Source organism: Candoia aspera, chromosome 4 (assembly GCF_035149785.1).
Source record: "Candoia aspera isolate rCanAsp1 chromosome 4, rCanAsp1.hap2, whole genome shotgun sequence".
Taxonomy (NCBI): Eukaryota; Metazoa; Chordata; class Lepidosauria; order Squamata; family Boidae; genus Candoia; species Candoia aspera.
Window position 1 is genome coordinate 55,858,682 of NC_086156.1, and position 12,994 is coordinate 55,871,675.

Genomic DNA, 12,994 nt, shown 5'->3' on the forward strand with positions numbered 1-12,994 from the left:
TTGTTGATGTTTACTGGACAGGGCAACAGGAATAAAGATCTTAAAAGTGAATTGATGCTGTAAATAATTGGTACTACAGCTATTCTTACCCAATTTTTTTTAGGAGCAATTTCCATTAATTTTGCTGAAATATTATTCTACATGACTATACACTGGGGCAAGGATAACAACTTTCTTAATTTCTGGATCATTCTGCATGTTGACATAATTTCAAGTATCAAGTTAAAAAACAAATAAACAAAAGCAGACCTCTCAGTTTCAATAATGCTGGAAGGCTTTCCTTTACAACGCAACAAATGTAATATGTATATTACAGTATCTTCCACATAATAAAAGATGGAAAAGAATTATACACATCTTTTTCATCACTCGATATACACATATTTTTAATTAATACTAAAACATTTTAGCAATACAAAATGTGGCATATATTTATTAGTGTTATTTCTTAGTTTGTCTACTGCTCCAATCAAAAGGCTTACAGTTCCTCAACTGTTGTACAAACTGCTTTCACAGATGATTGTATTTACAGTGCTCAAGCTACCGATATGCATTCTACCATCCCTGTGTAACCTCTACTAGGGACAGAAATGGAGGTCAGTGGTTTGAAAGCTAAACAAACACCACAAATAGTTTATAGACCTATTTTAATCTCTACATAACGCTAACACATTTCAATGATCTCACAGTAACTTCACAGGATCTTTTTGAATTCAGGTTCTAATTCCTGGTGAAACACTTATGAGCTCTGGGCCAGAATATGCACCTCATTCTCAGATAGCAAATTAAATCCTTATGCAGCACATGTCTATTCATGTATGTTCTCACATGTTGTATGCAGATTTCCCTTTGTATATCTGGTCACAAAAGTTGATTTTCTTTTTCTAAATAGTGCATTACTTTGATTGCATATTCACATTAAATCAATTCAGACTTTTGGATGGAATGGAATGGAAGTTAGGTCTTTTCTTTTAACTAAGGAGATGTAAAAGAGGAAGCAGAGAACATTTCTTGTGTTGTAGGCTGTAGGCAGCCTGTGATCCAGATGAGTATTTTGCATGTCATGAAAAGCTCATGAGGCCTTGGGGTATGGGAGCAGATGGAAGTATCTTCCTAGTCATTTTCAGGATGATATTTTTTTAGCTAAGGGACAGTCTAATCTGTACTAAATATTTGATAATAATGTATACATTTCATTTTTTGTCACAATAAAACTACATGCCTATTAGTGAAAGGCAAATATTGTTTATTTTACGATACTGAAGGGAAGTATTAATATACTTTGATATACCATACATGTTACAGTGAAATAATATTTGCAAAAATGTTTGTTTTTTATCCTAATAATGTTTAGTCGATCTTTGACAGTCTTATTTACATACCCCATAGCTATTTCAATTTACAGTTGCTGAAGTGCCGAAAAAATAGATTGCTTAAAAGTAGGAGTGTGTGGATCAAAGATTATTCCTTCAATTGGGAATCTCAACCAGAACTTCTGAGACATAAATTAAGAGAAATGTGATAATATGTGTGCAAAACATATAGTCAACGTAAATTATGAGTAGGTGCAGGTGTATGAATACAATCTTGTCTGAAATATGTCCCCTTTCTCAAATAATTACAATTAAATGAAATGACTGTATGAATGGTAAAGTCCTTGGTGCTCTCTGAGCTTGATGGTTTGCTTGAAGATGTTTCATTACCAAACTAGGTAACATCATCAGTGATCTGATGATGTTATCTAGTTGGGTAATGAAACATCTGCAAGCAAACCACCAAACTCAGAGGGCAGCAAGGACTCCACACTTCAACCTTGAGCTACACATATTCCCTTCTATTGGAATTACATGAATTTCATCAAACAAGTTTATAATTCCCTTTATCCTTACAGTATGGTATAGTGTTTTTTTTTAAAATCTCCATTAGCTTTATATCCTGCCTTTCCTTTGGAACAGTTATATGGCATACAGAGTATTCTCTTCCTCTCATTTTCCCCCAAACAACCCTTTGAACTAAGTTGGGCTGAAAGTTACCCAGGGAGGTTCTGTGGCTAAGGGTGGACTGGGTCTCCTTGGTACCAGTCCAGCCTCTTAAACACTACACTATACTGGCTGCCATATTACCATTCCCCTGGACCCATTTTAATACTGAAATTTCCACTGAAGCCTATCTTAAAAAGGGGGAGGGGAAGAGATTTTAATGAGCAATTTTTGCCTTCATTGACTGATGTTGCTCTAGGTAGGTACACCACACTCCATTGTTTAAAGTAAGAGTCTAGCTATGCTCGGTCACAATTAAAGATTCTTTAACATTAATAATGAGAGCCTATGAAAATGGTAATAACTAATCTTTTATTAATGAATTTACAACAAGAAAACAAGACAATATCTTTGGTTCTAATATCCAAATACCCATTTCTATGTAAAAAGAAGTGTATTTTTAATATAGCTGTATGATTTTTTTTCTAAAAAGACTTCTTCAAAAAGTCTGGTGCTAGACTGGAAAAACAAAATAAAAAGTGGAATGTTATATGGAATATGAAAAAAATAATATGGTACTTCAAGAAACACGCTTAATAGTGATTGAAGATTCTAACATCTGCAGTGTCATCCCTTGGCAGCATGATATATAGATCACAATATGGCTACACAATTTAACATGGCTGAGAAGAACAAACAGAAAAGACAATTCTTACTTTTTCTGACTAATATATTTTCTCACAGAGAAATATAAATCATAGAAAATTAGAGCAATGTTAACAACAACTGACATTGAAGAGGTAGGTAATAGTTTTTCTTTTATTGTCTAAATCCCCAAAATGAAATGCTCATCAAGAAATGCAAAGTGTCTTGCACTTAGGGTGGCTTCATACATAACCACAATTTGCAAAGATCTTCAGTTTGGGAATTAATATGAGTTTTCAAAGGAAAAAATTATTACATGTAGCAGTCCTAGGTGATTTTACACTGCATACCTCCTGCTATACAAGCAAAATAATATGTTCACTTGATACCTCGCATACAGAAGGCATAAAAATGGTACAGAATTGTGGCTAATTCCTGCAAATCACAGCAGGAAATTTGTATGAAGCTCAGTTTAATATATTGTATGTATGCAGTTTGGGAAGGAAATCTTGTCTCTTACATGCGATGAACATGGAAAATATTTCAAAAATTTGCACAATAAGGTAGTGGATTAGCCTTGTCCAATTTGGGGCTTCCAGATACGTCCATAGTTTCCATAGTCTATAGTTTTCATCACCCAGAGCCAAGTTCTGAGTGTAGTCCACAACATTGTAAAGAATAGATCTTCATGATAACCTGATGCTTCACACAGGGCTATTTAGAACATCACCAGGTTTTTGAGGATATATCCATGTATGTAATTGGTTTTTCTTCACCATATGATGATTTCCTGGGATATGAAATGCCATAACCCAATGTAATGAATCTGTACCCAAGGCTACTTTCCATATGGATTTTACTAGCAGAGTTTAAAAAGATCACTAAAAAGAAGAAATGCCATTGCACAATGATGTTTCATTTGTAATAAAGGCAGGCATTCCAATGACCACATTCAGTATTATTTTAGCAATATGGAAATTGTTATAAAGTGGCTATCACATATCAAAGTCATAAACTCAAACTAATGAGGAGCAACAATATCAAACAGCATTGCCACAGCTCCCAGGAAGTAAGACACCACCAGAGTCAAGTGGTACATAATGAAGCTAGGCTTCTAGTCAAGCTGCAGAACTATGCATACTTGCATAGAAATAAATCCCACTGAACTCAATAGGTCTTATTTTAAAGTAGAAATATACTAGATCACACTACTAGGTTGCGATCCTATATACTTCTATTTGAGAGAAAACTGCATTGAATTCAGTTGGGCTTAGTTCTGAGTAGAAATATATAGCATTGTATTAGAAAAACAGTTTAATATATATAATCACCAGGTTGGCCTGAAAACCATCCTGCACTGGTGGAATTTTTTGGAAGGATGAGTTAATTTTATCTGTTTAAGTGCAGATACTGAATCATACCCTGTATGATTCCTGCAGATTAACTGGTTTTATTTAGCATATAATGCTGAATTTTGGTACAAGAACATTTTCCCTGAATGCAATTAACTCCTGGATTAATCCTTCTTCTCCACTAAGAATTTCAGATAATGGGAAATTTTCCTGCATAAATTCATGATAAATGGAAGCTGAGCCACAGCATAGACTTTTTTCCCCAGCTTTTGCAAGAGATTTCCCCAAGATCCATCCTTAGTGCCTGCAGTTATGTATGTAATAATTCAATTTTAGCCAAATGGCAACCTTTGCATTTCCTCACTTCATATACATAATGTGTTCAAATGTTAGGAAGGCAGTGAAGTGGAATGTGTGTGTGCAAAAAAATAAAATCCATGTTTTCCATTTGCAGATTTTTAAGTACATTTTTCATACCTCTAAAGAAATCATGAAACCAGGAAACAAGCACAAAACCACAATAGAACAAAAGACAACAATGCTGCTCATACTTACAGTGAGTATCTTAGAGAAATGCGAGTGAGTACCTGATGACCATTCCTGAACGTTTAACTTTTTGAACTTTATGCACATTCCTGAACTGAAACTTGCAGAGCTTCCCAACAGTAGTGCTCAGTGGGCAGTGAGCACTGTATGCACCACTAGGCTCACTTTCTCCCAGTATAATCAAAGACTATATTAAGCAGTATTCTCACATTTTTTCAAATACTCTTTTCATTGCAAATAAAATAGTAAATAAAGCTGGTGTTCGACTAGCTGGACCAAAGCATAGGAATGAGCTTCACTTTAAATCTTAACAGCTGTTAACTCTATTTAGGAGATTAGTAAAAAGTCTGGGTCTTGACTCCTTCCATTTTCACTATGCTTCTCCCACCATGATCCACATGGCATCGAACAGCTGGTCATCTTGCTGTCATGAAGGCTTTTTTTAAAAAATACCACAAATGACCTATAAAAGATAAGGTATCAAAAGGATATAAGGTGGATGCTTATTACAGCAGTTAATATTCATCAAAAGGTTGTAATTGTATGTAGCTTAAGAAAAAAAATATTGCTTGCTGGTTGTGATTTCTTGGTTCTTTGTTACATCTTTTGTAAACACAGAGATAAATGAAGTTCTAAGCAAGCTTGTTGAAAACAGCACAGACCTTAGAAGAAAAAAGTGTATTCCAAAGTGTAATGATGCTTTTTAAAATCCAGCCATAGTCTGTTTCTATAGCAAGCAGCTCTTTCATCTGTGTATCTTTCCATGTTGCTGGGACTATACAAAATCTCTATCATGGTCATGCTGAGGCTTCAATGTATTCATTTTTTGGCATTGCTACCCTTAGGTATTCTGGATTCTCAACTGGAGGAAGTTTAACAATGCCATTAGGCTTGATGTCTCTGGGCAAGAAATCTTGCTGATAGTCTGGATTGTCCAAATTAATTTGGTGGTTGGCTGTCTGGTCCCAGTAGGAGGAACTATCAAAAACTGTGGTAGCCAAAGGTGAGAAGCTTGTGTTGAGATACTCTGGGTTATCCAGTGCTGTGCTGTGCAAGTTCTGATGATTTGAATCAGTCATAGGCTTTGGATCAATAGGAAGGGAGAAAGTGTTGTAGACTGGATTTTGTACCACAGAAGCAGATGGGTTTTGGGTCACTTGGTTAACGTATTCTGAAATTATTTTAGAAAGACAAAACATGTATTAAGAACTGTATATATCACTCTCATTATACCTTTATTCAATTGCAAATTTATTTCTATTAATAAGACATTGCCCATCAATTAGTAAGTTGATACAGCTTTCTGGAGAGAAATCATGGAGATCACACTAACTTATGCAATTACTGCATTTCAAAAAATAACTTCATATCAACAAACACCACAACCTGCAACTAATTTTGTCTCCTGGTAAAGATGTATCGTCCTCTTTAAAATTAAAGGAGCCTCCTTCACACATGCTGGCATCTGAAGAAAGACTAGCAAAAGTCAGAGAAGTATAGCAGTGTTTGGTGACCCAAAGAGACAGCTGTACCTGGTAGGTCTATGTAAAGTCACTGGAACAATACTGCTTTGAGTTCTTAACACATTCCCCAGCTGCAAAGACCTTTCCTTGATCAGTTTGTCTTTGGACTCTCACTCTCTTTTTCTGCTTCTCTAGAGTCTGTTTCTTCAGTGGCTCTGCTTGTGTGTGTATATGAAACATGGACTTATTGTACAACCTTAATCTATGCAAGGACTGTTGTTTGTGAGGCCAGGACACATTTCAACACTGAACTCCCTATAAACTAATGGAATCCAGGTATAGCATGGACAATTTATTAATACCTTATAGATCAGAAGGGAGGAAATGGGATTACTAGTAAAGATCTCAAGACAGTGGAGCAGTTGGGAAAACAAAGTCTAGAAGATATTGAAAGACAAATCTAGACAACATGAATAAAGGCTAACGGTGCATTGTTACAAGGGTTCATGAAGTGAAGTGGGGTAAAGAAAACATAATTTTCTAAGGATTATTTTCAAAGTGGCATGAAGTGTGCTCATGAAGCTGGTGAGATTAAAGTGGAAACCAGCATATGGCTATGTATATTTTATTTCTGGTTGAAAGTACTGTTCCTTTTCTTTTTTCCTGTGGACCTAACTTCCTTGATCTTGGCTGATAATCTTGAATTGATTTAAAGAAGATAAATTATTGCAGAATTATGCTTTTTACAGGATGTTTTACCAGTGATGTAAGCAGTCAGTGTCAAGCCTTAAACAAAAGTTATAGAAGTAGAAAAGCAATTTGATTTGTTAGCCCTCCCTAAATATGTTTTTTGAGTAGCCAGTCTCACTATTTTAGATCAGCAAGATATTTAAACTAAATAACCAGCCCTACATTTAGGAGACTATTAACCCCAGCACATTTTAATGTACTTCTAACAGCCATCCTTGAAGGTAAGTCCAGGAAAATCCCTTATTCTTTGAGACTGTTCTTGTGGTGAAGGAGAAGTTGAAAATACAATTCATGTATAATTGCATTGTTGCACTGTCTGTTTTATAAAAATGCATGGCTATGTTTTATATCCCTCTTATTAAATTTCCGGGGCAGTTGGCTTTATTTTATACACAGTTGCTGTTAGTCAACTCATATGATTCCCTTTCTGGGAACGTGGCCAAATTTTGTTTTACTGTTTGTAAAACCCATTGTAACCAATCATATTGATTATTTGGTTATTGTTGTTCATTTTTATCTTCTTTTATTTTGTAAGTTTTAATTTCTACCTTATTTTAAGTGGAATTCTGGTCATTGATGTAATAAAGGACTATCTGATTTTAGATGGTGCTTGTTCCTTTCCACAGGATCGGATTCAAAGACTTACTCCTCCTGTGATTAATCTGCTTACCAGAGAGGAACAGAAAGGTTCAATAGACTCTGTGTACTTACCTGGAGCAGGCAGAAAGCCATCATCCAGACTGTCATCCAGGAAAACTCCAGTTGGATCTGAACTGTACCTCTGGACAAAGCTGTCTTCTCTCACTGGATGACTCTGCTAATTATAGCAAAGTACAGATTAACAAGAGGAAGATACAGCACACCACTGTTCACAGAAAAAATGGGCATTCTAAATCCAAACTTGAATGGCTTGCAGGAAGGGATGTCTTTATGTACTAATAGATGACAAAAAATTACCATGAAACAATTCAGAAGTGACTGCCCGTGGCTCTGAATTGATCAAACTTACCCCATTTCTATCTATGCAGGTTATTGCAGAATTATTGCTTGTAGCACTCTAAAATAAAAGAGGAAAAAAGTTTCATTAATTTATTTTAACAGGTGAAGAATACTAGACCCATACTAAACATGGGGAAAAAACCCACAACAGTCTGAAGTAACTGGGGAACCACCATGTGTGCGGACCAATCTCCAATGTTTTTAATTATGACCATGCTGACTGGGGAATTTGAGCAGCTGAAGTCCATATCTCTCAAAGGTATCCAAATGAGGAAGGCCGCCTTAAAGGTTAAAGTTTACTGTGCCATTAAACCCGGCACAAGAAAACTGATATTACAATAAAATGTGATGTTTCTAAAAATGTGATACAAGATTCTTTGTGAATTTTGATGGAACAGATTAGTTGTCCACCTGCACAGAGTATATTCATACAAAAAGAACTTTAGAAACAATCCCATACCAATGAGCTTAAGAGAGGTGTTCGTGAGTTTGATGGGCTGCTGAAAAATCCCTGATGGGGAATGAGATATTCATCTGCATCCACAATATCCTCCATGTCCTCTTCTTCCATTAGACTCCGGTAAAATCTGGAATCTGTTGGGCTGGGCAGGTGCATTCTTTCATCTCCCTACCCAGAGAAAAATTCCAATGAGAATGAATGTTTCCTAAGTGCACCATTATCACAGTAAGTTTCACTATAACCTGAGTGTTAAAATATCACTATCAAAAAATATTCATCAACCAGAAATAACAGAGCTGTATAATATACATTCAGACTGAGATGAAATGACTCTGAATTAAAAAAACAACACTCTCTTAGATTCAAAATGCACTTTATCCAGCATTCTGCTTCCATGGTGACCGACAATTGTTTCCAAGAAGGAATACCCACAGACAATTACTCCACCAAAAATGTGGAAACCACTTCAGATGTTTTGCTTCCATATACATTATTTAGATACTAAACCAGAGCAGAAAATCCTGAATGCAGCTTGAGGACAGACCTAGCTAGAAGCTGTTTTTTGTCTTATTTCTTTGGTAATCAAATTCTATAGGAAATCAAGTGGTGCTTAACAGTAAGACATGCTTCTTAGGGAGATTTACTTAGGCATAGTAGGGCATTATATGCAAAACCACAATGTCTCTGTGTGCGCGAAAACAGGTTAAAATGGAATATTTTTCTCTCACTCTTAGCTTTATAATAAAACTCCTTTTCCATAAATCTGAAATTGTAATTTTCTTTGCATTTATTACAGATCTGGATCAAAGCTAATCTGTGACCCAAGAGTCTGACCATTCATATTCAGCTTTTTAGATCAACGCATAACATTATAATACATATTTTTCGAAGTGTTCTTCAAGTTTAAATTGGGATAACAAAGTGCTAATTTATATACTGTAGTCAGAATCAGTCCAATTGTATTTAATACAAAATATTGTTTAATATAAAATTGAGGCATTCATATCTCTGCTTTCAGCCTTAGAGATGGCTATTATTTTACAGTGGTTTTTACTGACCTATTTAAAATAAAAGAATCTCAGTGCAGTTTTATACCATTTGGGCATTTAAAACTTTTAAATTTGGAGCAAATTGTATTATTTTGCTTGAAAAAGTGAATATCGTATTTTTTATGATCAGTACCTGTATAACAAGATAGCGCTGTGGATCCCGAGCCATTTTGGAGAATTCTGCTATTAGCTCCCGAAATTTAGGACGACTCTCTGCATCAATCATCCAACCTGAAGGTGACAACAGGAACAACACAAACTCTTTAGATTTTGTAAGCTGTGGCCATAGCAAATGTAATAATAATAATAATAATAATTCCTCCTCCTCCTCCTCCATCTCCATCATCATCATCATCATCATCTCAGGCTGTAACAACTTTGAAAACTACTAAGTAGCAGCAAGGAGATCCCAAAAGTTAGTGGTTGGCTTTTTGGTTTTTTATTTTTATACCGAGATAGTAGGTGTACTAGAGAGGCAGTCCCAATAAAAGAAGATAAAATGGGAACTTCTGGGTGAGGAATGGTGACTAAGACATCTCTGAATGAGTGGAGATGACAACCACGGTTAAGACCGAAAGACCTGCAAGTAGACTGGTCCCCTGGAACCTCTCCAAATAAGGAGAGGATGGGAGATCACTCACATGTGCTCCAGATGGCTGCTTCTCACAAGGAGACCGCAGGACAGTGGTTTTCTGTGGGTTTGAGTGCCGGGAGATGAAGGGAACCATCATCATCACCATGGCAGAGCCTTTTAAATGACACTGAGCTCACTAACTCACTTTCTAATCACTTTTTGAAATTACCTATTCAACGACTTTAAGGATATTAGAGGTTTTCAAAATGACAAGTTTGAAAAGCCAATAAAAGAAGATAAAACAAACTTGCTAGACCATGGATCTGGTGTAGTACTGTATGTATGCTGCTACGCCACACATTTTTAAAAAAGAATGAAAAGATAGCCTATAAATGAAACTTCATTATTTTGGTGCAATTATTTGCATAAAAATAGCCACCAGATCAGCCCTAAATTTAAGCACATGATAAACAATGATAAATCCTGTTTACCCAAAAGCATTAGTAATTTAACAGCTGTATTAATGTCTCCTTTTTCAGGCTAAAGTTATGCAAAGAATTATTAGACTTCATTAAAATTTCCAAAGTGTATCTATTGATTTAGCTTTGACAGACTAAAATGTCCAAAATTCAGAATGAAGTGTTGTGCCACCTGGTGGGCTATTTGTAAATATCTTTTTATTGTCTGGGAAGAATTGTTACAGCTACTCAGAATCCCATTAAAGCTCTTTTTCCTTCCCTTTGAAAACACCACTGCATTAAATTCATATATAAAAAAAATTAAAATGCCAATCTGAGATCTTGTGATAGACAGTTATATGAAGGCCGTTCCAGAAGAATCAATTCTGGAAATAAACATTTCCACTTTATAATAATGTATTAAATCAAGATGAAAAAGCTAGTACCAAAGTCACCAATTTTCAAGTTGAAATTGGAAATAATGCAATAAAACCCCCTCTGCCCAGAAGCCTCCAAGTTGCTTAACATTTGACAACAGTCCAGATACCTCACACATGTGATGTGTGTAAAAAGAAAGTGGGGCTTCAATCTCATGGTGGCAGCCACCATCTTTATTTTTCTGACACCCCTCCTGAGGTTGGTCCCTGCAATAACTTTTGGATTTCCCTGCTTGTGTGTGTGTGTGTGTGTACTTCAGTAAGTTAAAGGGAACACTTCAATTAGTCCTATGCTGAGAGTTTGATCGCAGATTTCTGGTTGTTCTGATATCCCATATCCACCCAGTGAATAACATGAATGTGTTCTTCAGTGTTAAAGGATCCCAGCTGGTTTCCAGTCACAATTCAAAGTGATGTTCTTTATTTATCAAGCCTGCCCTTGATCTTGGTATCTGAAGGACTGCTTTCTCTGTGTCTTTTCAGTGGAGATCATAATTTACAATTGTTTCTTGAGGGGCTCCTCTTTTTAGAATTCAGTCAATGGCCTCTGGAGAAATTAATGCTACAGTGATATGTACAATCACTTTTCATGATTTGGCTTACTTCACATCTCCTTCTAGAGAAGTGGATTTCTTAGTTCTTATTATGAATAATATCAAGTACTGAATATTATTTTTAAAATTATTCTTATCAACCCATTTTTCCTCTGGATCCTCAAGAATGGTTTTATATTCACAGCAACAACTTTGTGAGGCTGAGAGATAACAGACACACCTGAAAGCAGCCAATGAACAATATACTATTCTGACAGGGACTTAAACCTGGGTCCTCTCATCCCAATCCAAGATTTGCCTTGCTACACATACTATCTTTGCAACTGGATAATCAATGATTTCCTTTTTCCAGCTACTTTTGAAAAAAAAAAAAAAAACCTTTAACAATGGGCTTGGCTTATGAATTAACTGTTCACAAGAAGCTTAGCCTTCAGCTTTCTAGCATTATATATAGAGATGGTGCAAGAATATGAATAAGATTAGTCTACCTATAACTGTACACTAATGTGAACAGAAGCAGAAGATGGGATTATGCCAGAACTCCTGCTATATAAATTGTAACTGTGGTCAATTGTTAGATGTACTGTATTTAGAAGACTGAATACACTATTTAAAACAAACCAACAAGCAAATCTCTCTTCCTAGTCAAACTAATTTGTCTGTTTTATGACAGGAATGACTTACATTTGACCATGATCATATACACATCAATTGTACATATGGGGGGCTGAGGCAACCTCTCTCCTTTCTCCAAGACAGAGGAAATTTCACTGGCTGGAATACCATCATACGGTTTAGATCCAAATGTCATTAATTCCCAAACAGTGACACCTGAAATGTCAGAGTACAACAGAAAGTTGAAAGGCTCATCCAGTAAAACTAGAATACACTTCTTACAAGGAATGAAATTATTTACTAAAGTCACATTTTACAAAAGTAAAAATTGTTTCCAGCCCTATTCAAATTCTTTAAAGCATCACTGTTAATACCTGCATCCAATACAATCTGTTTTTTTAAAAATAAATTTAGATATAACATTTTTTTTCTTAAAGTAAAATAATAAGCTAAAACAATTTTTAAGCTGTGGTAGGATTTTTTTTTTAATTTAATGAACCAAGAGCAGCTTGACAATATTTTGAACTGGTGCATTCAGCCTAATTCTTCTTTCTTTCTTTCTTTCTTTCTTTCTTTCTTTCTTTCTTTCTTTCTTTCTTTCTTTCTTTCTTTCTTTCTTCTTCTTTATGGATTTGGAGATGGTTACTACGAGTATCATGGATTGCAAGAAGCAACAGTCTTGGACCCTCCGTAATCAGAAACTTTGGGGGAAAATATCCATATAAGCATTACTGAAAAACTGATGAGAGGTTGGTGGCTGAAGCCTGCTTCACCAAGCAACACAATTTCAGACTCTCAAGGCTGTATTTTCTCTAGCTAAGTAGCATTTATTTGTTTGATCGCTGAGTGTAATGGTTGCCTATCCCAAACACTCAGACTCACAAGAGGTTACTTAAATGAAATCTGATTTATTAGGGAAATTATGACAGTTACAGAGAAAGCTGAGAATGACTAAAAGCACGCCAAATGCAAACTAAAAACCCTCGGCTCCAAACGTGATCCCTCCCCCCTACCAGCCATAGCAACCACCCCCCTCCCAGGTGCTGGTAACCGTTTTCTACACATCCTGGGAAAGCAACCTTGAATACATGAGATAACCCAAACACATTCCAA

General features: G+C 35.7%; 1 protein-coding gene across 2 annotated transcripts in view; it reads right to left on the reverse strand.

The window, feature by feature from the left end:
- Window positions 1–2,332: 2,332 nt before the first annotated feature.
- EGFR (epidermal growth factor receptor) overlaps window positions 2,333–12,994 on the reverse strand; it is a 139,352-nt gene continuing 128,690 nt past the window's right edge. The window contains exons 23-28 of one of the 2 annotated variants that reach the window (XM_063304188.1): window positions 11,951–12,097; window positions 9,377–9,474; window positions 8,195–8,362; window positions 7,745–7,792; window positions 7,447–7,549; window positions 2,333–5,693 (exon numbers count right to left, since the gene is read on the reverse strand). In XM_063304188.1, coding sequence (XP_063160258.1) covers window positions 5,320–5,693; window positions 7,447–7,549; window positions 7,745–7,792; window positions 8,195–8,362; window positions 9,377–9,474; window positions 11,951–12,097 — 938 coding nt within the window. In that variant the 3' untranslated portion in view covers window positions 2,333–5,319. Of the gene's footprint in view, window positions 5,694–7,446; window positions 7,553–7,744; window positions 7,793–8,194; window positions 8,363–9,376; window positions 9,475–11,950; window positions 12,098–12,994 lie in introns of both variants that reach the window. The other variant, XM_063304187.1, reaches the window with a different exon arrangement.